The 25,171-nt window shown below is 41.8% G+C and overlaps 1 protein-coding gene across 1 annotated transcript in view; it reads left to right on the forward strand.

The window, feature by feature from the left end:
• The window catches only part of wwox (WW domain containing oxidoreductase), a 119,558-nt gene that overhangs the window by 8,505 nt on the left and 85,882 nt on the right, over positions 1-25,171 (forward strand). Inside the window, exon 5 of the mRNA XM_029523195.1 lies at positions 2,374-2,480. Within this exon, the coding sequence (XP_029379055.1) occupies positions 2,374-2,480 (107 nt within the window). The remainder of the gene's footprint in view (positions 1-2,373; positions 2,481-25,171) is intronic.

Here is a 25,171-nt window from a genome sequence, read left to right on the forward strand (position 1 = left end):
AATCACACTCATTATTGGGGAATATCAGTAGGGCCAGGATTCTAATGTACCATGAAGAGCATTCACTGGTTAATGGACATTTTACACAATTTCTGTACATTTTATACATTCATACGTATACAGTGAGGCAAATTTGGAACAATAGCTGAGCCATTTAATATGATTTTGTTACATTTGTTCAGATTCAAGAAGTGCACAATCAAAGGATCCACTTATTTTTATATCACATGTTTTTAAAAACAGTCTGAATAATCATATACCTGTTGATGTCTCTTTAGACAAAAGAACCTGGAAGATTGCATAGGTGTAGCTTAATAGTTGAGCCTCCTATGTGCTGTAAAACAGTCTGTCTATCCACCAGACACCCCCAGCCGCCCAAAAAACAAACAAACAAACAAACAAACAAACAAAAAAACTGCCTCTGACCTCTCGTCATGTTCCACCATCAGTGTACAATGCTCAAACAGGCTCTGTTTGTTGTACACCTGACCAGGAGCTAATTTCAGTTGTGGCCCTCTTCACCATCAACATGGGTGAGAGGGCAGGGAGTCTTTGTTAGAGCAACGCTGCTCTCGTTATTTCACAATTAATGTCAAGCCCTTGTTATTTGTCACTGGAAATACATGGCTTTGGTGCTGCTGCTGTTGTTGCTGCCATATTCTAATTTGTTCTCCATTATGGAAAACACTGGTGTCGATTAATTTCACTTTCATGGTTTGTACACACAACAAGTGAGAGGGACATGGTGTTGTTTACCAGCAGCCAGGACACTTGTCCAATTTATGAATGTTGGGGAAAAAAAAAAAAAAAACGACCCAAAAAACAAACAAACAAACAAACAAAAAAATAAATAAATTTGCAAATATAAAAAAAGTATTTCAAACATGAACCCTTTAAATTATTGCATGTTTGAAATATTTTTTTTATATTTGCAAAATTAGGTTGGTACACTGTTCATGTAATGTGCAGTAAGTATTGCATCCAACATATCCATATTATTTTAGAGCTAAGTTTTCTTCATTATTAGTATTTCAATTAAATTATAGCAGAAATGCAGACATTTTCTAAGACGCTACAGAGATGCCTGCTCCACCCGAAAACTAAAGTGCATATTTATTCCAGGAGTCACACTGCTAGTATTTTTTTGTCATGTTGTTTTTATTTTCATCTCCATTTCCTCTGAGGGAAATGATCTCCGCTCACAGCCACAGTCCCCTCCATTACACCTAATAAGGTGTCATATAATTTAATTCCATGCTTCACTTGTCAGAAAGGGCTTCCAATCCTACTCCAATTTTGAGTTTTAATAGATATTAGTCCTTAACACTCTCCTCACAATTAGGCCTCCCAGTTTTGTGCTTAATGAAAATCAGATTAAGACATATAATCTAATTACAGTTCATATTAATCCACCCTCTGATACACTCTGGCTCTCAGACCTTCTTTGGCAGAAACAGTTATTTTGCCTGACGGTTTGTCAATCAAGAAACTCTCAGTGTGCATGTGTCTATCTGACTTTGGTTTATATTTACTGTAGAGGTGGGACTGAATAATGTGATAGATGCTCTTTGCTGCTGAACTTTTCCACGACACTTTGAAGGATAGTAAATGTCAAAGGAAATAAAAATATGGCGAAGGAAAAAAGTTAATCTCATAAATTAATTCAACCTACGGGTTGAAATGACCCATTTAGACTTGTAATTTAGAAATGAACTTCTCTCCCTCTATCTTCCATTTTTGTCAGTTTTATCGTGACTACATGATTTGGATGGAGCCATGAAATAGTCTTGGACTGATAAATTCTATGCATATCTGTGGACCTTGTTTCATGGGAGAAGTGTCCTTATCAGGGGTCTTTGATGTTCTGAAATATCACACCGGGTTTCAGTCTGAATGTCATGTCTGTTCGATTGTTCACTTGACATCCCTCTATTATGAGCCATGTTTTCATAATTACTGCCATCACTGTATAATTACCAACTTAATTAATAAGCGACCTCCCTTCCTCTAACCCAGTATAAGCAGAGATACCTTCTTGAGAGCCGGCGGTCAGATCTGCAACTTTATCTAAGATGAGAGGAAGAAGTCCTTAACCATAATTCCATCAATTTCATCACTTCAGAGAGAAATGATTAACTTCCTCTACCAGACCACTGGGTTTCTCAATGAAAGAAATTATATGGAAAATTGATAGGAATTTAACTTTCAACCCCCAACTCGCACCATCACCACTCCATTAGATTCAACCCCAGAGAATCAAACTTATCTTCAGAAAAAAACGAATCTTTGAAGCATTGCTGGCTTTCGTATTTTTTTTTCTCTTCATGTCTTTATCTGTCTGTTTGTCTCTCTTTGTCCTTCCTCACATCTCAGGCTTTGAGACAGCCAGGTCCTTCAGTCTTCATGGGGCCCACGTGATCCTAGCATGTCGAAACCTGACCCGGGCCAACAAGGCCGTTGGCCTCATACAGCAGGAGTGGGTAAGTGATAGACTAACCTTCAAAAATATAATTTATTCTCTCTGCGTATTTTACATTTCTCTCTTAATGTCAACAAGTCTTCTTAAAAATTGATCTAAACGAATAGGTTTTGACTGGGTAGCCAAGGCATGATGTATCTTCACCCCTCCATACCATGAATATCCACTGTCCGAAAACTACGTAAAACACATCAATGAGCTACCCACTGCACTGGATGACTTGTTCCCTCACTATAATGGATATGGACACTGTAGTTTATCCATTTCCTTAAGCAGTGACCTGCCTCCATAAATATTTTCTGGATTAACAGTTGTGTAAAAAGTTGAAAGGTCAGACTTCTGTTATTGGTGATAAAGACAGAATCTCATCAGCCTTACACTTTTAATTATTTCATGTAAGATATGGAAACTATTATAGGCCTATTTTTTAATTTTGTTCAATATAATCTACATGTAGGAAATCTTGATACCTTTGTTCTTAAGGGTTATATAGATAAAAATGTAAATGACTTTTACTATGAACAGTGGATGCGTGCTGTTTCCTGTGTTACAATAATTCACCTGTAAATTACATGAATTGGCCAAAAATTTTCTATGATCCACGTAAGTCTCCCTTGTGAAAAGGGAACCTTTGTGTTTATATTTTGTGTCTGTTTCAAAAACTACCTTCATTGGAAAGGTGAAAAAACTTCTCTGTAGCTGTCTTGAGTAAGGCAAAAGAGAGAGGGAGCGTTAGAGGGAAGGAGGGAGGGAGAGGGAGAAAAAGAGTGAGAGGGCATCTGATAATTACCTGAGATTATTGCTCTAATATCGCTGTGCTTGTGACGCGTCCCCATATTTACGAGTGTGGGAAAATAAACAAGTGAAATGTGGGTGCTGGAGCAGAAAGAATAAGCCATTAGCACTGGGTTGATTACAGAGACCAGGACTTGAAGAAGAAGAAGGAGTGTGAGTGCTCAACGCAGATATGGAGAGAGAGGCTGAGAGCGAGGAAAAAAGAGAGAAAGCGGGAGAGCAAGGGAGAGAGACAAACGCCTTTGAGCGAGAGTAGATCTGCAGTGTTTAAACTCACCCAAGTCTCTAATTGAAGTATGCCCCTGGGGCTGTCAGCACTGCTCCACAGTGTGAAATCCAGTGTACAGATCTATTAATGGAGCTGCTTTGTCTCAATGAGTGAGGAAATGCTCGGGATTCAAGCACCAGATTTTGTAGCCAAATTGATTTTTAAGCTTCACACCTGCCACAGAATTATCCAATGTGCTGTTAAATGTTTTGACAATTAACAGATGAAAGCTGCTTTAAATTTCAAAAGCTGAAATAATTGGTGACCTCTGCAGTGCAAATGATAATCTTTCCTATTTGTGCTACAGTGGCATACAGCATGTGCAGATTGTCAGCAAATTTAATAGAGGCCAAGTTAATGGAGTTCTGTATAGTTCAAATAGAGCATGAGTAGTGAATTAGCATTCCCTAAGCTCGCTCCATATTTCCTTCTCAAGGAATCCCCCCTGTTATTGGCTAATGAATAAAGTCACAATATCAGAATAAATCTTTGCCACAAATTCTCCCCTCTGGCGACATTATTAATAGATTCAGGAGAAGAATAGAGAGGAGGATTAATCTTTAAGATGATGGATGGGCTCTGCTCGCCTTCCCATGCTCCTACGTTAAGGTCATTTTGATAAGAGAGTATATTTTGGGGTCCTCTGTACAAAAGGTCATCATATCTACTTCCAGGTCCCTCTCAGAGTTCCGCTCTGGCTGCCAGGAGTGGAACTGCTGTCCCGATTGCACAGGACCTCTGACCTCTAACTACCTGCTTACTATTACTCTGAAGTCTCTCTTTCTCCAACGCTCTCTGTGTGTGCCTGGCTGTGTGGGCTGGCGTTGCTGTTCAGAGGTGAGAGTGATGGCTCATCTGCAGTGCAGGGTGCGGTTCAGTGTAGTGCCATGTACTGACAGTGGGTGTAATAGGGGGGTCACAGATGGATAATGGGCAGGTCAGAACAGCCACTGGCTGTTAGGAAGAGCAAGGTCAGAGGGTTTATCCTTCCCAGGCAATCATACTGTGCTTTGCCACGAACGGCGGCAGTATAAACAGAACAATACATTTTACACAAGATTCCTTGAAGAAATCACCCCTATACTTATTCTTTCGCTGGCATGAAAATATTTATTTCTATATTTAGCAGATTTAACTGCTCATTAGTACTTGACATTTTAGAGCTATTGCACTTTAGACTTTGTGTTTTTCTTTGCTGACCTTTTATCATAAGATTACCTTCTTGCTGTGGTTGTGCTACACACTGTTTTCATGATGGGACTTTAGTTGCATCTCTGCTGCAGGTTCAGTCTGAGCAGAACGTGCTGTTTTTGCTTCCTCTTCATCAGCTTTGAGGGGAAACCCGTGCAGCAGGCTCATTAGGGGAGTTTAGAGTGGCGGAGAGGGGATAAACATTTACCTTATGATTGTGTTTTACAATAAGCCTGATGCTAGTTGCCTTTATAGGGTTCAAAGGGGGCTGTTTTTACAGGCTGTGATGAAGCCACAGTAAAACCAGGAGGGGATAAAGCAGCAGATGGGTGCAATGAGAGAGGGAGGGAGAGCAGAGGAAGATGGGAGGAGAGACAGAGGAAAAATGCAGGGGGTGAAAGTTGTAAGTCCAAAAAGAGACAAGCCAAATAGATTTGGATAACCAATAATTTTCTCTTTAATTGCAAACCGTGCATCCCAATGTTGTCATATGGAGCTCTGCCGTGCAATCTTTAAATTCCGCAGCTCTTGGCCTTTGTGCTCCACTATAACTACATGCTATTTCCCATAAGTTCCTTTCCTGTATATCCATCCCCTATTCTGCACACAGGACAGGCAGGCTAAGTTGCTGGTTAACAACCAAAGTGTTGCCTGCATGGCAGAGATTTATTTGTCCTGATTGCTTTTAAAATTCTGCTTATCTTTGACTCCAATTTCTCGCTCAGAAGACTGTAATGGACTCCCTTGAGACACAACCCGCTGCTTGGTGGGCAGCAAGGCCCTTGGCCCCTGAGTAGAATACAACAACATCAACACACGCACACACACGCACATGCTGTGGCTTTATTTTGTAATTTTTTTCCCTTAAAAAAAAAAAAAAAATCCAAAATGCTTATCTCCCCTACTGCCCCTTTCTACAACACATGCTAATGAGATGCTTTGCAAAGGCGTTAATTAGCGAGCTAGTCACTGATTGCTGTGCTTGTTTTTAGTGTGTGTGTATGTATGTATTGCAGCGGGGTATTAATATGGCTGTATGCTGCTGAAGAGAGTTCTGTCAGGGTCTGCTCTGGAACCAATTAGGCTAAAGCTCAGTGTCCACTGAGGCTGCTGGGAGAAAAAAGCCCGCTCCTTGCAATGTCAAACAGCAGCATGAACACAGGCCAGAGAGGAAGAGTGAGACAGGCGAACCAAGACGTGATAAACAGAGGTCATTCATACAGGCAGACGGACTCCCTGATAGATCTGATAGACAGTTCCTCTGCTAGATTTGGAAATTGTACAAAGAACACGCTCATCTTCTGCCACAAACATCTAACTCCTTCTCTGTCTCTGCAGCATCATACATAAATGTGCACATGCATACATATGTATGCAAAAAATGTTGCACTGGAGTTCATGCGTTAGTATAAATTAACATCGGAATAATTAAAACACTGTGTTCCTTCCCAAATCTCTGCTATTTCAGGTGGAGTGACTGCTGTTTTTTTTTTTTTTTTTTTAAACAAAGTACGGGTAGAAGAGGTCTTCAATGACAAAGAAAAAGAAGACTCACCTGGAAGTTGTCAGCATAGCATGGAAAGTTGTGCACCCACATGTGAGACACACAGTGTCACATGTTTATGAACGGCCTACATACAAACCGTGTGAGATGGTAAAATTCTGGATGACTCCATTTTCTTTTCTAAAAAACTACTTTTTTGCATGACTTTGTGGATGTAGTCATACATTCTGACCCCTTTCTGTGTCACCCTCAGTCTGCATTTAACCTGAATCACACTTGTTTGGATAGGAGAAGTTGTGTGTGCGTGTATGTGTGCTTGTATTTGTCCATTTGCCTGGTGTGTAACCTCCTGTGTCAGTCTGATAGGCCCCGTGCCCCCGCTCCTCCTGCTGAGGCCAACAGGAAGTGACACATGTGAAATGCTGACCTGGGTGGTTGCAGGCCCCTCCAGCGCCTCAGGATGCTGCTCTTTTAGTTTCTCTTCCCTTCTCTTCCTCTGCTCCCTGGCTTTTACTTTTTTTTTTCAGCTTTCAGAAGAAGCTCTAAAGAATTGCATTTCAATCCATTCACCTGTAGATTCTGTAACACTTTTTCCCCCGTTTTGTGTCTCTGCAAAATGACACAAAATTACAGCCTATTTCCCAGGTCAGTATGAGTCCAAGATCCATCTTCTACCACTTTTTCAGTTGTCTTTCAGTTCAGGGCTGCTGGAGCCAATCCCAGCTCACCTCGGGGGAGGTGCGGGGTACACCCTGGACAGGCTAACACACAAGGACAAACAACCACTCACTCTTGCATTCACACCTACGGTCAATTATTACATGGGAAGAACATGCAAACGGGAGCTGAACCTGCGACCTTCTTATTGTGGGGCGACAGCTCTAACCACTACACCGCCATGCTGCCTTGTCAGAAGATCATAGTTAATAATTTTTAGGTTTATATATATAATTGCAGGATTTTTACTTGAACGTGTTTTTCCTCTGGTGTCTTTTTCCTAACCATTCCTTTTGACTTAAAAACGAGGCAACAGTAAAACAGGAGTTTCAGATTTTTTTTTTTTTTTTTTTTGGTGTATGTGTAAACATACCTGTTGAGGACATCTTACATAGTGCATCTCCTTTCATTAAAAAGCATAGACAAAAGTAATTTTTTTGCATGAAGTTTTTGCTGACGTACCACTGTTAAAGCTCAAATAAATCCTGTGCAGATTGTTCTTGGTAATGTTGAGGCTTGTACTTAAGCAGCCCTAGAGCTCCTTTTCAGACTGTCCCTAGACTATAGCAACATTATACCTGCGCTTCCACTCCATGCTGCTCCCCCAATCCTCTCTCCCAATCTCATGTACATCCACTGAATCATTTACAGAGTGCCGTCTGTCCCTTGTTTTCAGGATGAGGCATTGTGCAAATCGGTCTTTTTCCTTGCGTATTAGTAGCACACATCCTCCTCTCCAGGGAGACCTTTTCATTTTTCTTCATTTACTTATTTATTTGTGTGTTTGCTGCTTGCGTTCTGTCTGTAAACTGGGAATAGAAGTCCCACATCCCCAACTATGCTCTACATTGGCTTTGCACTAAGGAGAGCAGAAAGGATAGATGGAATGAGTGTGGAATTGCGATATGTAAATTTGATGAGGAAACCCCGTTTTCCTCAAATTTTTTAAGCTCTGATTCTTCCAACAAGCCACCACACAAAGCTCTGAGAGTACAATAGGATTTACTGTAATATACCATTGCAGATTTCTTTACATTACACAGGTGACGGTTACAATGTAGCTCATGGGAGCACTAAAGGAGGCTTTGTGTTGTGTAGACTGTTAGTATAAAAGTGTAAAAGTTGAATACCTTGAGGTTGTAACGGCAGCAAACATTTTGTGTGTGCGTGTATGTGTGTATGATTGTGCATCTATGCAATACACGTCACAAGTACAATATGCATGCACATGTAGATGCACGTGTGTGGTTAATGCACACACCCATCCACATGGTGTGTATTTAAATGCTTGATTATGCATTTTGCATAGCTTTGGGACACGCATCACTCTTCCCAGACTGCTAATAAAGTGACCAGGGAGATGGGGAGCCTAAATGAATCCTAAAGTGCCTGGCTTGCATTCCTCACTCCCTCACTCTCCCTCACTGCTCTGCTTAGTTATTCCAGCCCATCGTGAAAAGCTGTGCGTCGTTCAGCTCTCCTCCTCCTTATGTCTGTCTGCTGTAGCCAGGTGCTCTGTCTCCTGAAGAGGTGTGGCCTGCTCCTAATTGCCTGGACCACGGTGAACTATGGGCAAATGCTCTGTGTGAAGGAGCACTGTGGAGGAATAATTTTGAATAAATCACATAGTTAGCTGGGTGGCATTTTCTGCTAAATAAGCAGTTCGGCAGCTGTCTCACACCGAGGTGTGAGCGTTAGAATGACGGGTCACTTGCCATAGGTCATGTTTGGGAGGATTTAAATGATTTAAATGATGTCACTGCCACTGAAGGGGACAGGTTGAGGAAGGATGTGTAAGGCAGCACCTCTTTGTTGTTTGAATCTGACAGACTCTCATCCTTCACTCCTTCACTCTCCCCTCTGAAGGAGGGCCCATAGCCCTGGGATGAGGGGCTCTTATGATGAGAGAGGTGAGAGGTTGCTTGGATCTCTTTCACTCTCTCTCTCTCTGCCAACAGAGAATGTTTTTATTGAAGTCTGAGAAGTGCTGACCACAGAGAGACAAGTGCAGCACACACTGTAATGTTTTAAATCAGGAGATGAGCCAGTTGTAATAAGCTGGAGCCAAATAGACTGAGGCTTAGTTGATGTCTGCCAAACAAGCAAACATAGTAATGTTAAATGCAGAAACCATCTGGCAAGTGGCTATAACATTTATCTGCTATTACCCCAAAGTCTTTTAGCATCTTTAGCACAGTTTCAAATTAGAGCAGACTGTCATATCTTATCATAAAGTTCATAGGAGATGCAATAGGCTAATTACATGTAATCCTGTGTTTGATATTACAGTCAGATTTAAATTTTCTGATGCTCTTCAAGGGCAACACAGTGGCATAGTGGTTAGCCCTGTTGCCCCACAATAAGAAGGCCGGTTCCCAGCCTGGAGCCTTTCTGTGCGGAGTTTGCATGTTCTCCCCGTGCCTGTGTGGGTTTCCTCCCACCGTCCAAAGACATCATGTTTGGGTTCATTGGTGCCTGGTTGTTGTTTGTCTCTGTCTTTCTCTGTATGTTGGCCCTGTGTGACCGGCGACCCATCCAGGGTGTACCCTGCCCTCACCCAGTGTGAGCTGGAATTGACTCCAGCGGGAGAGGATGAATGAATCAATGATGCTCATCATCTTACAAAGTTTGTGCAGTAGATGGGAACTTGAGTGAATGAGTATGAGTATGTCTCTACATATATCTGTATGTGTTTGCCTCCATATGTATTCTTGTCAGATTGTGTTTCACATTACAGAGAAGAAAAAAGGGAGAGGGAGATAGCTGTTGTCAGTTGTCAGTTTGTTTTTGCTTTGAAGGACAGGAGACTTGTTTGCTAATGAAGAGACATGTGCATCACATCAAGTCAACAGCTGCCAAATCCAACAATTCAGACAATAAGCCATAAATTTCAATGACTTCAGACTGTCGAGGAGCAATGGTCTGTAGTCAAATGCCCTCTTCAACTATATATACATATATATATATGAATCATTCAGCTATCATTATTTTAAGGTTGTGGCCATGTACTGTATGTGAAATAAGCATCTAAATGTGTCTGTCTCTGTGTTTGCATGGGTGTGTGTGCGTGTGTGTGTGCGCATGTGTTGCATGCTTTGACACAGAGTTAACACTGGTTTACACCTTAATCAGTCTGTGTAACTGAATGCATATTTATCAGAGAGAAAATTCATGTTCAAAGAATCAGACCTGAGCCCATACATCATTATCAAACACACATAAGTGAATACATGCACACACTTGTACCCCCCCCCCCCCCCCCCCACACACACACACACACACACACACACACCATTGGACAGACTCACACATATATCCACATTTCATTAGAGAGGCAGATTCAGTCAGCAGCAGATTAAAAACAACGTGTGTTTTTACAGGTCCATAAATCAAGCATGGGACGAGGGGGATTCATTTAGAGAACAGCAGAGTTGTGGTGTAGTTGCCCTCACGTGACTAATGCTTAACTGCGATACTTTGATACACGGCCTTTTTATTAGTTTCATTCTCTCCTGCCCCATATCAATGATTATCTCTCAGCTCACATTTGACTTGCAGAGTAGGCTAGATGTTCATTTTGCTTCACAATTTCAATGATGGAGCAGCCTCTGTAGCTATCCGGTGATTAAGGGTAAAAACTGGCAAAGATCATGGCTTTCAGAACAATATGGCAGAATTATATGCCCCAATTCTGCACACTTATGGTACATAGGATGGAGCTTGTGTTGATGATTTAAAAAGGTACTTCATTTTTCCCTTTTGTCTTATTCTTAGTTCTCTCCATTCGTTCAGCAGTGGCACTGGGTGGATGCAGAGCTGGGCAGTTAATATGTCATTGCTTATTCTTTCAAACACAGTCCCAGTGCATTTATGGTGCATGAGGCACTCGTGTAAATATTTTGTTGATAAATGATGTTTGGATAAAATGCAAATTCACATATGCACACCCACACAAGCGTTCCCTCTTCACATATGTCACACAGCTGCAGTCTGAATGCACATTTTCAGGATTCCTCTAAGGTTTACCTGTATGTCCGTATTTCTGCATCCGTATTTGTAATCCCTGGTTTCACAGCCGCCTCTACTAGAGAGCTGGTATAATTTCCCCTGCACAAAAACCCCAACAAGTGGCATCAGGGGAGAGGAGCATATTACAGGTTCAAATGGCTCTGCTCTTGTGGACTACAGAGAGCTACAGGCTCTCCTGACCTGCGACCAGACACACTCCTCGTGTGTTTGTGTGTGTGTGTGTGTATGTGTGTGTTGAGGGAGGCTCAGAGGTGTCGGAGCTGCCTCACTTTGTTTCTTTCATAGTGTAAACCCTTTATTAGTGTCTAGATATGTTTTGGGGAGCCCAGGGCAATATCATTTCACAATGAGCGTGTTTGTGACCGTGTGTTTACTGTACAAGTTTTAGATAACAAGGTCTACATGGAGGTAGGCTAGAAGGTGAGCAGGTTGCGTAAATATATCAAACAACTCTGTAATAAAACCTGCGGGAAACCAGTGAACACAGTTCGACCTTTAACCTTTAACTCCTTGACTCACAACAATATGTGTAGACCACAGGTGGGTGGGAGTGGGCAGTTCAGGTGGTCCAATCTTATGGAGTAATTTTTGGGCCAGAAAACACTCCAGCTATCGCAGCCAAAATCTTCTTTGAGAGGCATCTTTTCTCCTGCAATGTAAAAAATAAAAAAGCTCATCTGATTATCTGTAACACTTATCTGTGATGGTGGCGGGAGATGCTGGAGCTAATCGCCAGGCGAGGGCAGGGTACCCCCAGGACAGATCACCAGTCCATCACAGGGTCGACATATAGGAACAAACAAACATTCACACTCAGTTTTAATGCCTGTGGGCAATTTAGAGTCACTATTGTACATATCTTTGGACTGTGGGAGGAAGCCAGAATACCTGGAGGGAGCACATACAGGCACACGGAGAACGTACAAACTCCACACAGAAAGGCCCTAGGCCTGGGCAATCGAACCCAGACCCTACTTTCTTTGAGGCAATCCCTGTCCATTGGCTACCAAAAGTGAAATGTAAACAAAGAAAGCATAAATCTAACCCTTTTCCTGATAATTTTTTATCAGGCACTATAAACAGGAATATTTCGGTCTGAATTTCTATTTCTTCTATAAAGAACTTCAGCTGGTTTACAGGTTCACTTTTTGCTTTCACGAGAAACACAGGATTCTCTGGAGACCTCAAATCACCAAGAGATGGTGTTTTCAGCCAATGGGAACCAAGCAGTTGCACATTATGCTTATGTCAGAAATCAGCTCAAGTTCTTCATTTCTTTCATTCTTTCTTCTTTGTTTATTTGAGAGGGACAATGTAAGTTAATGAACATAATCAGAGAATCATACTAGTGTAAAATTCCCAAAATTCCCAACAGTCATTGTAAAAATGTAACTTCTCTTGCTATTTACAGAGAAATGGTGGAGAAGAATAAAGCTTCAATGCAAATATTGGAGAAGTTTTTTTTTTTTTAGCTAGTATACATTTTTACTTGATAATTCACTGAACGCCTGCCTTGTAGTTTACAGTGGTATTCTGTGATACACAGAGAGCTGCTACAGGACAGTCATTTCACAGACCTTTCCTTTCCTACAGGTCTGTCTGTGGCACTGACTGGTGAACAGAGTTAATTGGTGTCTCTCATCCCTCCTCTGAAGGGCACTGCTGCCTAAATACAGTGTCATGATAAATTAGCCCAAATAAAACCCTGCACACAGCAATGACTGATGAGCTTATGTCTGTCTGAGTGTATGTGGATACATGTACACTTTTCCTTGAGTGAGTCTGTCTCATTAATTTTTTGTTAACCAAATCTCCATTAGGTTTTTAATGACTGACCAAGTCGAGCCAACTAGGGAAAGCAAGAGAGTTGGACTGATGTGCAGATGGGAGGTTAAAATCACCCGGGAGGAAGGGAGGACTGCAGACTAGAATAAAGGAGACAGGAGGGAGAAGAGGAAAGCCAATGTGAAGTGAGATGGGGGGTTGGTGTGGCAAGCATGCTCATCCATTACATCCCACAGCAGCCCAGGGGTCGGCTTCAGCAAGACTGATTCAGAGCGATCAAGTTTGGACTCCATCTCCCATAAATCCTGGCATGTGACGCTGATGGATGTGGGCCATAAAGCCTCCCGCTCTGACATGTGGAGAGCAACATGGAGAACCATGGGAAAATTTGAGTGCTTCAGGTTAATGTCAACGAGGCCTAGGAGTGAAGAGGGGATGATGGAGAGAAGGGAAGACAGGGACAGTGAGAGATCAGAGGTGCAGAGAGGGGGATTGAGAAGACTGAGTGAACTGAGAGCAAAATGTGAAACTGCAGCGAGTATCTGGGAACACTGTAACAGAATTTAGTGTGACACTGCAATAATTCAGCTGTCACCATAGCGTTTTAAACTCATGTTGCTCAGAGGCAAAAAAAGAGACAAAGGCATGTAAATATCACGTCTGACACTCATTTTGTAATTATTTTCTTCCTTCTTGGAAGATTGGTAATAAGCATATGGCTACATCACTTTGTGTTTATGGAGTTTTTGGTTTGTAATTAATTCTGGCTTTCCATTCATTCTTTTATTGTATGTCTATGTGGTTTGTGGTTTTTAATGCATGACCAAGACAAATACATCTCATTAAAAAAGCCCCGTGATTGTAATAGGGCCAAATACAGGAACTGCCGACCTGGCTAGACAGGAAATGGAGACATGTATACTTCCTCATTAACAGAACCCCATTTGGCCCATAAAGTACCATCCCAATGCGCTCAAGGAAAATGCCCTGATTAGAGGAGTGGAGGGGCATTGTTGCCCTAATGAAGGCTTCCCCCACAGTCATTTATGATATTGGTATGGGTGGTATGGTGACTAGGCCTGTGGGATGTACTGACTTACGGAGAGATGGACACGAGAAAGCAGATGTGGTATATTTGTATTGTTGAGAGAGATCGGAGGGCCAGGGGAATGCGTATCCACAACTCATTTGCAGGAGTCAGTTTTACTAGGTTGCGGCTAATGGAGATGAGCTTGTGTTAAGAGCCAGGGGAGACGCTAATTTTACATAAAACCAAAAGAGGCCTGAGAGCTGTAAGGTTGAGTGTGTGTCTGTGTGTGTGGTGCTCACTTTTTTTCTGCCGGCTTGCCAAGTGAATTTTTAAACGCTGACCATCTTTACTCATAAAAGCTCTCTCTATCCGCCTGAGAAGGAAGCGATTGAGAGTGACGTCATTTATCATTACAGAGTTTGGTCTTTTAATTTACATTTTAATTAATTGATATCTGATAAGGAAAAACACAGCATTTGGTTTAATCGTGCAGAGAAAAAGAAAAACCTCTGTTCAGATTTATTGAGATTGTGTTTCAGAGCAATTTGAACATTTTTGTTTTGTGAATTTGTTGCTAAGAGAGCAAAGTTTCAGTCCTTCCCTTTGAAAAATTCATGGAAATTAGAGACCTTTGTCCAAAGTTTCTGGTGCTGTGGAAAACATTTTGCAGGCACTACAGCAATCACTAAAAAGATGGAAATGTTTTATTTGCACAGCCTTGTGTAAAAACAGCTATAATGTGGGACAGATAGTGGGATTTACCGAGAATTTATGAGGCTTTATTTCTTTGTGTCTTCCATTCATTACAGTGGTTCATAAATAGCATTCTAACTCTGTTATTTCCCTCTACAGTCCTTTACATCAGTAATAATGGAAGTCATTCCAAGAGTGCTCTTTTCTAAATAGAGGAGAATATTGAACTAACTTCTGAACTGAATATGAAAAGTCCTAGTTGGGAAAAAGCAACATATTTGTAGATATCGATCTGAAGGCCTTCTTACAAACCTCTCAAGCAAATCTTAACACAAACTTCACTTCTGCTCATTGCTGCCTCCCCTGTCCCACCCGCCTAATTTCTCCACTTTTTCTTATCCAACCCCCCATCACTCCCTCCACCATCGCCACAGGAGCTACCTGAGGCCCCTGTGTCCACCTCATTCATCACCTGGGTTTGATTCCTCTGCTTTGAGAGAGAGAGAGAGAGAGAGAGAGAGGGAGGGAGGGAGGGAGGAAGAGAGAGAGAGAGAGAGAAGGAAAGAGTTTAGGAAGAGTAAAGAGTTATAACAAACCCTCTGTTCTCTTCTTCTCTACCCCCCTTCTTCAGTGTGTGAGGGAGAGATGAATGCAGCCAGTGGAATTAATTGCACCCCGTTACTGAAGATCAGCAAGTTTGCACTGTTGGCGTGCTGATCTGCCATATGGCTGCCCACTAGGTGAACACTTTGATTAATGTTGCCCACTCCCCAGTTTTTTTCCTCTCTAATATTTGATTCTGATAACTGAAACTCAGCTCCTCATTTTGAGTCACACCATCTTTAGTCCTCACTCTCCTCCAGTTTCTTTTCTGTATAGTCTTTTCTACACTCACCTGAGCCATCTGTGTTTGCAGGCAAAGTTTGGTTTCCAGCTTTGCTTTCGCTTTCTTTGTTGTTTTTCTTCAAGTTTCACTTGCAAAGTCTGTGCGAAGTGGCGTCGCTGTGGGCTGTGTGGAGTTTACAGAATCAGTGAGATTAGAGGGAGAAAGAAAGAAAGGCCAGACTGCATCTGTGTTGGGGAGAGCTTTGGAGCTATGGGTAGATGTCCTTTGCAGTTGATTAGGCCCCTGGTGTGCCGAGTGTTTCTCTATTAGCCTCCTCAGCCTCTTGTCTTTTCCTGTGCACAGTGACTACTTTCTACCCCAGAGGTCTGGCATACACACACGCACAAACAAACATGTACAGACACACACACACACACACACACACACATGCCATGCACATAGTCAGATAAGAAGCTGTGCTCTGGTCCAGGCAGTAACAAGGAGGTGAACAGATGCTGGAGTCACAATATCAATAGGGCTCAGTGTAGGTAATAATACCTTAGCAGGGTTCAGCCATGAGACAGCGCTAACTAGAGAGACAACTCTCAAGTGGAGCATTCACTATCTGCAAATCACACTATGTAACCGTGTGTGCATGTGTGTATATTTGTGTTTGTGGGTGCGCATACTCCCATTACATGTTGGAGAGAGCCTGTTTCTGCTGCAGGGGAGCAGTGGGATGGTGTCAGTACCATCATCAACTCTGAGATAAAATGTTCTCACCTGAGGTCACAAGTTCAAGTTTGTTTTCTTTTTTCTCCTGCTTTAATGAGGGAGCAATACAGAACACTATGCAGACATCTATGCTGGAGCATCTATTACAATATCTCCGGTGCTTTGTTTTCTCTCTGTTTTATGGCTTGTTCCTGCTGCTCGTCTATTTTGGTCTTCCTCAGTCTTGTTAAGTGCTGCCATTCTCCTGTGTTTGGATGTGGCCCAGAGGGCCCTTAGCAAGACCAGGGGCTGGGAATGAGCTGCAAGCCCCAGCCAGGGGGTGCCCATGGTAGGCAGCCAGTTCCACTAAATCTCCCTGATTACCCGGGGTGGCTGTGGTGTGATGGGGGTGTTACCAAGGTGGTGGGCTCTCCAAAGAGGCTGATTGAGATGCAAATGGAGGCCATAACTCAGAGGTAATGCAGACCTGAGCACCCTTTGCCTCGTCCGTTCCCGCTCGCCTCACTCTCTCATCGCTCCCCATTTACTCCTGCATAGGAGGAGGGACTGTTATTGTCTCAGGATAAAGTTGAATATTTATCATAGTGTAAAATGGGTGGAGAGAAAGCTGGGGAGAATAAGTAAGTAGATAGATGTAAATTGATAGTGTTTTTGAAGTGCACATACTCCTGTAGCTGACCCCGTAAGGCAACTTGCAGACACAACCGAAGACACACAAGTCTGCTTGTGTTTCTTAGAAAAAACAGATGGACACAATAATGTGTGAGGGACTCTTGCCAGTAGAAAGGTGGAATGAGAAGGGGAAGAGTAGGGGGGGAGTAATTGCAGAGTCCTTTGCTGAATTGTTCTGTGGATGCAAATTTAAATCCCTCCTATTATTTTAATAATCTGCCTTTTACTGCTTGTGCTCGGATCATTTGTTTGCAAACCAGGTTATTTGGAGAGGGAGGCTCGGGGGTAATTTCATGCTTTGGAGCATTTATATCTATAACTTAATGAGGAGAGGGCCTGTTGTTTCCTGGTAATACACTGCTAGAGGGGAGCAAACTTTTTATTCTCCGTTTAGGGTACTGTTAGAGGGCAATAATGTGAGATTACTCTGATGGAATTAAGGAGCAAACTGAGGAGAGACCTAATGCAGCTTCAGGTGATAGACCAAACTCAATACTGATGTTTCATTCAAGGTTTTTTAGGTTCATGGGGTGTACCATAGGAGATGGGCTTTCCCATTTGCCCATCACAATAAATGTGCATGAACTTCTTCAAAGATTTCTCCAAAATGTAAGCATCCTCAATCCCCAACTGCTACCTAATTGGGCTCAGTCTGTTTTTACTCTTATGTACTTTTTCCTTTCTTTTTTTTTTTTAATTATCTCAACTTCTTAAACTCTTTATGCAGCAGGGGAAAGGAAGTCAGTCTGTTAGCTGATGAAATTCAAATCTGTCTCCTGCTCATTGTCACTCTGTTTGTGCGAGAGCAGGGCATCAGCCTAGCTGCCTAGCCCAACTCAATTAAACACAACTTTATTATATTTAGATTCGAGAAAAAAGGAGGACTTAATCAGGATTGTTAATGTTATTTTCCTTCAGTGGAGCCAAACACATTGTGGGATACGGCTATGGAGGAAGAAAATGTGTGTCTGTGTCTGTGTCCACCATCTCTCATCCTCTTCTTTCCTTCCTCTACTCCTCTGATACCTTGTGAAAGATTCCTTTCCCTACAAATCGAATCAGACTGCATGAATTAAAGCAATAATTCAATTTGTTTACTAGGCTCATTTATTCTCTGTCAGACCAGCACTCCAGTGACAATTGGTGTCTCGCTGACCCCTAACCTTTGCTGAAATCAGATGATGCATTTATTACATTGTTCACCTTGAGACTTTGTGGCTATTATCAGGTGACAAGGGGCTAAAGATGCACGATGAGAGGCCTATTATTCAAATCAGAGCAACACTGTAACAGAATACAAAATCAAATTACCTCATTAACGGACAAGATACATCATGTAAATTGGAATTGAATAACCAAATTTGGTGGTAATGAATATATGAAACATGAAAATAACAACAACACCAACAATAATAATAATAATAATTTGCCTTTTGTTTCCCATTATAAAGCCTTCTCTCCCAGGTCCCTCTAACTTTCATGCATTTGTTCTTGTAAGATTAAGTCAGTACCACCGTGGTGTGATTTCATACCATACCAGAGAAAACAGATACTTTATCCCAGAGAGCAGAAAAAAAAGCACAATCTCTTGTATTTCCAAGCTAAACTATTGTGACAGTGGAAAGTGTTAAGCAGTTTATAATATTGCTAAACAAAACAGCTTTTAATCAAAGTGCATACAAGACCCTGCGGAGTGGAAAACACTCCCTCATCAAAAAGCCTATTATACACTTACTCACATCAAAGGCCTCCATGTTTCTTAATTGCCAAATTCTTTTCTTATTCAATTATGTCATGCTTATGTTTCTGTAAAGCTGATACAAAAAAGGCTTGGGTAACCAAATCAAAGGGGCTTCATTTATCACACAGTGTACGTATGTGTAAATATGTGCATATGTGCATATGTATATGTGTGTGTTTGGTACTTTACCAGCCCTCCAGATACTGAGATGATACAAGGCATGAGTGTTTCAGAAGAAATTAAACAGTGAAAAACTACAAGGTTTAGATAAAGCAATCACATTACCGCCACACTTGAAAAGAACGCATTATTTTGTACTTGAGAGAGTCGCCCTTTATTGCTGACACCCCCAAATTGAAAGTTGTCGCTACAGTAGAAGTGCACAGGGTCTAGGTTGTTTTTCTCCAACTTTATTGTTATCTAACCACAACATAATCAGCCTCTAAGTGTGCGTGTGCCATTCACTCAGTCACTAGTCCATATGCAGAATTGCAAAATAAGCTGGGTGTAAATATGTAATTGCCAGGGCATATTTGGAGATCTGAAATATTAGGGAGCAATATGGATTGCATTAAAATCCTGGTTGTTAGGGGTATTGGTTACTCTGAAGACATGTGGAAAAATGTGCATGGTCTGCGAATCTGGCGGAGATGGAGTTGGTGTGATGAGGGGGGAGATAGGAGCAAGAGAGGATGAGGAAATGGAGAGGAAAAGACAGAGAGGAAGAGGAGAGTAAGATGAAAATCTCTTGATGTCTTTCTGAGAACATAGACATTATTTAAATCTCCATCACTTTTTAATGTAAATCTGATCATCCTCTGCATTGGACGAAGAAGGGGAGAAGTGAGGCAGAAATTGAGACACACACACAGACAGACGCTGGAAGACAGGGAGGAGGTTTATTATATAATGTAGTTCGGATTTAAAGCTGAATGATACGCTCTCACTTCACACCTTATCTCTTATAGAACACGTATGCACACAAAACACTTAAAATGATATCAACTGTCCTTTGTCTTAATGAAAAAACACTCACGTAGGCTGGCGGTGGAATATTTGTGTGTGTGTGTCTTTCAGTATATATGGGCATGTGTAAGTTTGTATGTGCGTCTGGATATGTGTGTTTGTGTGGAATCTGATATCTGCCTCAGGCCCCATGGCCCTGGTCTGTCTGCTTCCGAAAAGCAAACTCTGCAATTATGATGACCGCCCTGTCCTTTTCATTTCCCATCTCTGTCTCCCTGTCTCTCGCCTTCATTCTGTCTCTCTCTCTTTCCTCTTCTGTCTATATTTTTCTGTTTCTCTGACCTGTCTGTCTTGCTTCTGAAGGTAAAGAAAGGCTAAACAGTATAAAAGGTTTGATTACACCTCATAATATGAGATCTTGCATGTTCTTTTGTGTGCAGTTAAATAATACCTTGCTGTCTGCTTCTGATATATTATTTATGTTTTTGGCAACAACCTCAATATTGTTCAGTACTTTTCAGTCAAAAAAGAAGTTTGTGTCTGTAAGATTTTAAGTTGGGTATCGCTTCCTAAAATGTCAATTTTGTTTTAAAAATAACAAATTTACAATGCAAAAAAAGTCATCATTGTCATGTTTTTTTTACACGAAAATTTCCTATATATTATTCTTTTGTCTGTTTTTATTTGATTTCATAAAAATATAATAGTATATTTTTAGCATATTTGTGTGAATATCCGTTATGAACCAATATATATATATATATATACTTACTTAATGTAGTGTATTTATTTTTACTTTAGTAATTGCTACTTGATGATATGACAGCTCTACTCCACTTCTTTACATTGAAATATACATTTTACTTCCCAAATTTTATTTGGTAGTTAAAGTTATAGTTACATCGCAGATTAAGAATTTAAAAACCTATAATGAGCATATAAAATATAATGCATCACTATAGCGTGAATTAAATTACACAGCGTTATAGAATGTACTTAAAATCATTTCATTCAAACCAGCTACAGCATTAAAGTTCTCCTTACTCGTTAATGCATCACTATTAATAATATAAGATTTGATTATCCCTAACGCTGCAGTTTTGGCAGCATAATCAGTCTTTTTTTTAAGGTACATATTCCTGCTAATACTGATACATTAGGTTAAAGGTAAGTATTTTATTTATTAGCTATTATTTTGCCTATTTTTGTGTCTGGTACTCTCTCTCTTTCTTAGTGCTCTCTTGTCTCAGGATGTTTAGTGTTTCTCTGTGGCCTGCACAGCTTTTTGTCAGGTCTCAGTGAGTGATTAACTGATTGAAGTGCTTACTAATTAATATATCTCATTAATTACAGGCTTTAATGCTGTGTTTACTAACATGGCCTCGCTGTAGCCTTCGTATGTCACTGAATGGAAATGTCAGCAAGTACTTAACTGGTCTGGCCTTTACTCCCTGTGTGCGTGTGTGTGTGTGTGTGTGTGTGTGTGTGTGTGTGTGTGTGGTGCTCCTGATGTCCGTGTTAAGAGTATCAGCACGTATGTGCCTCATTCTCCATGTTTCTCATCTGGAAAATCATCTCATGTCCTTCCTTCACCTTTCCCATATCTGCCCCTGCAATTGCTTGATTTGTAACTTGATTTCAGGAAAGGGAAAACCTGTAGATTATCCAGCTTTCATTAGCGGGGAAAAACCCAGTCCATTTCAGAGAAAGAAGAAATCAATTTAATACAGACTTAACTGGAGGAAATTGCATATTCTGCCTGTATGTGCTGAACAGGCAGTTTCTCTTCCTCACCAGAGACCTGCCTCCCTATTAATTGCAGTGTGTGTGCATGTCAGTGAGTAAGTGGATGTGTATGCGTATGTGCATTTGTTTGTTTGTTTGTGTTTGTAATGTGCAGAGCGTCTGAATTCATTTGTGTGTTAGGTGTTCGAATGCATGTAGCCTGAGTGTGTGTTCAGTCTCTTTGTCTGTGGAGGTCAGTCCTCAGATCTGTGGTAATGCATTCATCCAGATGTGTCTCTTTCTTTATTTGTGGTGTGCATGTACACTCACAGCACATGGTGTGTGTCCATATTTCTTTGTTGTGTGTATGCCGCCTGCATAAGCACAAGCGCATGTGACTTAGCCAGGTGGAGAGGAGATTGGTTGGTATTTATGAACAAATGTCATAATTGTGACAGGATGATATATGACCAGCACATTCCACAGTTCCCCCCTCCTTCCTCTTCTCTTTTTCTTTTTGCTAAAAATATATGTCTATGATAAAATACAGTCTTAAAAGCTGATGACCAATTTAGTGTGGCGTGTTGCGGACAAGGTCATGGAGATCTGAGTTCCTCTGTGTTCGTCCCTCCGAGGCCTGCTCTAATCTACAGAGCAAGAAGAGGGGCTCAAAGTCATTTCTCTAATTGCTTTTATAAGGTGCCCTTTTCACATGGTGTCTTCCCTGCTCATTCACTTTCACTGCCATTACATTACCTCTGCACCTGCTGGTTAAACTGAATATTGCCGTTGCTTTATTCTGATATTAGTTATCATAGTTACTGGAAGCAAGAGAAACTATATCAAACTATAGAAATTATACAATTTTTGCCTTCTCTAGTTCATTCTTTAACCATCCCTCTTCATGCCTGAGGTGTTAACTGAGGTCAACAAGCCAAGTGTTGGGTACTTTTGATTTCTTAAGTGTTGTCCCTGCATCGGTGATCTATAAGGGGAGTAGTGGTGGCGAGGGGGTAGTATGAGGTGAGGGAAGATGGAAACAGGGGTTAAAGTGTGAGAGGGAAAGCTAAGCAGGATAAGGGGAGAGGGGGATGAGATTGAGCTTAGTGCATTAAGACAGTGTATTATTTGGCGGTTCCACTTGCTTGCGTCCATTAGGGGTGGCTGCTGTGCTATTAAAGGGGTCAGCGAAGTGTGTGTACCTGTGCGTGCACATGTGTGAGTATCCCTACATGTGTGCGTTTTAAGAGTTAGTAGAGTGGTCTAGGATCTTATTGAACAGGATGGGGCTCCCCTGCTCTAATGCCTCTTCATTTTATTGCATTGGATGGCCCCACTTATAATTGTATTAGAGTTTTTTCCCCTCCATCCCCCATTTGGTCTCCATCTTCCTCCACAGCAGTGACCACACGTTATTCCCAAACACATGTGGAAAACACCGGAAAAGAGCTCCTACAGAGTCGTACTTTTTCTTTTACTTTTTCTTCTTCCCTCTTTCTGCCAGTGAAAATCGTGAAGATCACTGTCACAGCTGTTCTCTTGGGTTGATGGCTCGAGGATGAGAGGTGGCGGTAGAGTGGAAGGCTGAAGGATCTGATGTGCCCCTTCTCATCATGGTGACCTTGCTGCTTTCTGCATCAAATATGCAGCTCTTTTAGAGTGTGCAGTGATGAAAATGAACGCACACTCCTTGCAATAGCTACTTTTTAAGCTCTTAAAGCACATTTACACATCTGTTTCCTTCATAATTAGCCTTTTGCTTTTGGATGGAGCTGTAGGTTGTGTGTAACTGGTCGTGGTGAGCCCTGTCAGCCCAGGCCGAGCTCTGTGGTGTTGCACACTCAGCGATAACTCCAGAGTTAACCAGAACGGCTTTGCTGCCTCTCACTTTTCCTTCGCCCTTGAAGAGACCAGGAGTTGTCAGGGTCCTCATAAAAACCCTGAACGATTGCGGCCGTGCGTTCTCCCTCTCTTTTTCTACCCCTTTTTTCCTCTTCTCCTTCCAAAACCTGGCCATCTGTCTAATTGTTCACCTCCATCGCTTTAATGCTTTTTACATGCTTCCCCCCCCCTCTTTCCAGGCAATAAACTTTATTTTCTTCGCAAGACTTCAATCTGCAGGGGGAGGGTAGGCGGATGGGCAGACAGGCAGGCTGCTCACCTTTCCCTGCTGGATTTGCTCCAGTGGCCCCCCTTCAACCCCCTCTATATCCTCCCTCTGGTCTCCCATTACTCCAGCTCTCCTTCGCTTTTCCCCCCTGTCTCTTGAGAAGGGGATATGTGTTCGTCAAGCTGACACCTGCTCTCATCTTCACTGCTGGTCATACCCACACTGAGGGCTACCCTGTTGAGGAAGCCTTATACTGACCCGTTAATGATCACGCTGCTGCACGCACTGACCTTGTTTGCGGGGAATGTTTCATTTTTCTCATTGTATAGTTTAATTTTCCATTCCGTATTTGGACAGCAACGTTACACCACTCACCCACATTCTATACTTTTATGAATACCTGGCGACCAAATATTTATTTTACAGCTACAGCCTTTTCCTTTTTCTTAGATTTCTATTTTTGTATGTAATGTAAAGGTGGCTAGGAGTATGAATGCATATTGCAGATAGAAGTCATTAAATTGGACAGTTGTCTCCTCTCACCTGTGATTACTGCTGTGTGCAGATCATATAAGCAGGTACCCTATAATCATATCTATAATAGCCATAATCAGCTCTTTAATGCTTTGTAATAGCATCCATATAATGGTATAGAGTAGCATCAAGAGAATAATTCAGGCATAGATAATGGTGTGATACCCTTGAGTCACAACATTGAATTTGTTGTGTGCGTGTGTGGGTGTGCATGTGCCTGTGTGTGCATGTATAAATACACCCAGGGGCGGTTAAGGTTTCTGTAAAATGCCTGAAGAATCACATTTCCATCAGAAGGTGCTCTTAACCCTTTCTTGTTTTGTTTGTGCTCACCGCTCCATGGTGTGTCCTCGCTGTAAGTGTCATGTACACTTAGCTCCGCAAAGACAGACACGCAGAGGAAAGACATTCCCACATGACGCCCACAGACTTGAGAGCACATCGGTGGAAAATGCTTGACAGGGGAGCAGCAGCGGTAGTGGCGACGACGGGTTGAGAGCGGAATGCTGAACGCTCTTCTGGGGTGTAATGTGAGCTGACAGTGTTCCTTAGGGATGGCGAGCTGCACAGAGGGGAGAAGCAGAATCAGGAATACCTGGTGCTATGAAGCTAGAACGCAACTGGGAGAAATATCCCAATCCTTTTCCCCTTCCAGACTGAGGGATAAGTCTAATGTACCGTTCTGAACCAAAGACTCTACACCTCGATTCACATTGTACACCTTTGCACTAACACACACTTAGGTCCCACATGAGCTGGTATGTTGAAGTGAGATTGAACATTGATTGTCTGTTGAGAGAGCCTGTTCTGACAGAAATGTAGAGACAGGAAAGGAAAACAGGTAGAGTAGACGTTTACACACTTTATCATAGAGGGAAAAAAATAGTATGCTGTTATTAAAGAGGTTTTCTTCCCTCGGCCTTTGTGTGTCTCTGATGAGGCCTTTGCCCTGCAGCAGAATGCTACAGTGGGGTGGAGAGGATGATGAATATTTAGCCAGTCTTTCTCAGTGTGTAAATGCAGCTATGCATTCACTTCTTAAGTCATTTATCTTTCTCTGCTCCTCCTCACCCTGTCTCCCCAACATATGGTGGAGGATGAGTCACACATACACACAAACATGTGCTGAGAACGCAATCTATGGTTCTTTAGGAGTCTTAAGACAGGACTGTGACCATGTGTCAGCACTCTTCTCACATCGTTCTTACTAGTCTGAGTAATAGTAGCAGTCAAGACAATTTTATTAATATGGTCCAAGATCACAAATTTGCCTTTAAGGGCTTTCAAATCTACAGAGCATAAGACATCTGTCATACTTAGATTCTGAATTTGGAAGAAGCTTTAAGAAGACCTGCTTATGAAGGATCTCAC

The sequence above is a fragment of the Echeneis naucrates genome, chromosome 16, assembly GCF_900963305.1.
Source record: "Echeneis naucrates chromosome 16, fEcheNa1.1, whole genome shotgun sequence".
Taxonomy (NCBI): Eukaryota; Metazoa; Chordata; class Actinopteri; order Carangiformes; family Echeneidae; genus Echeneis; species Echeneis naucrates.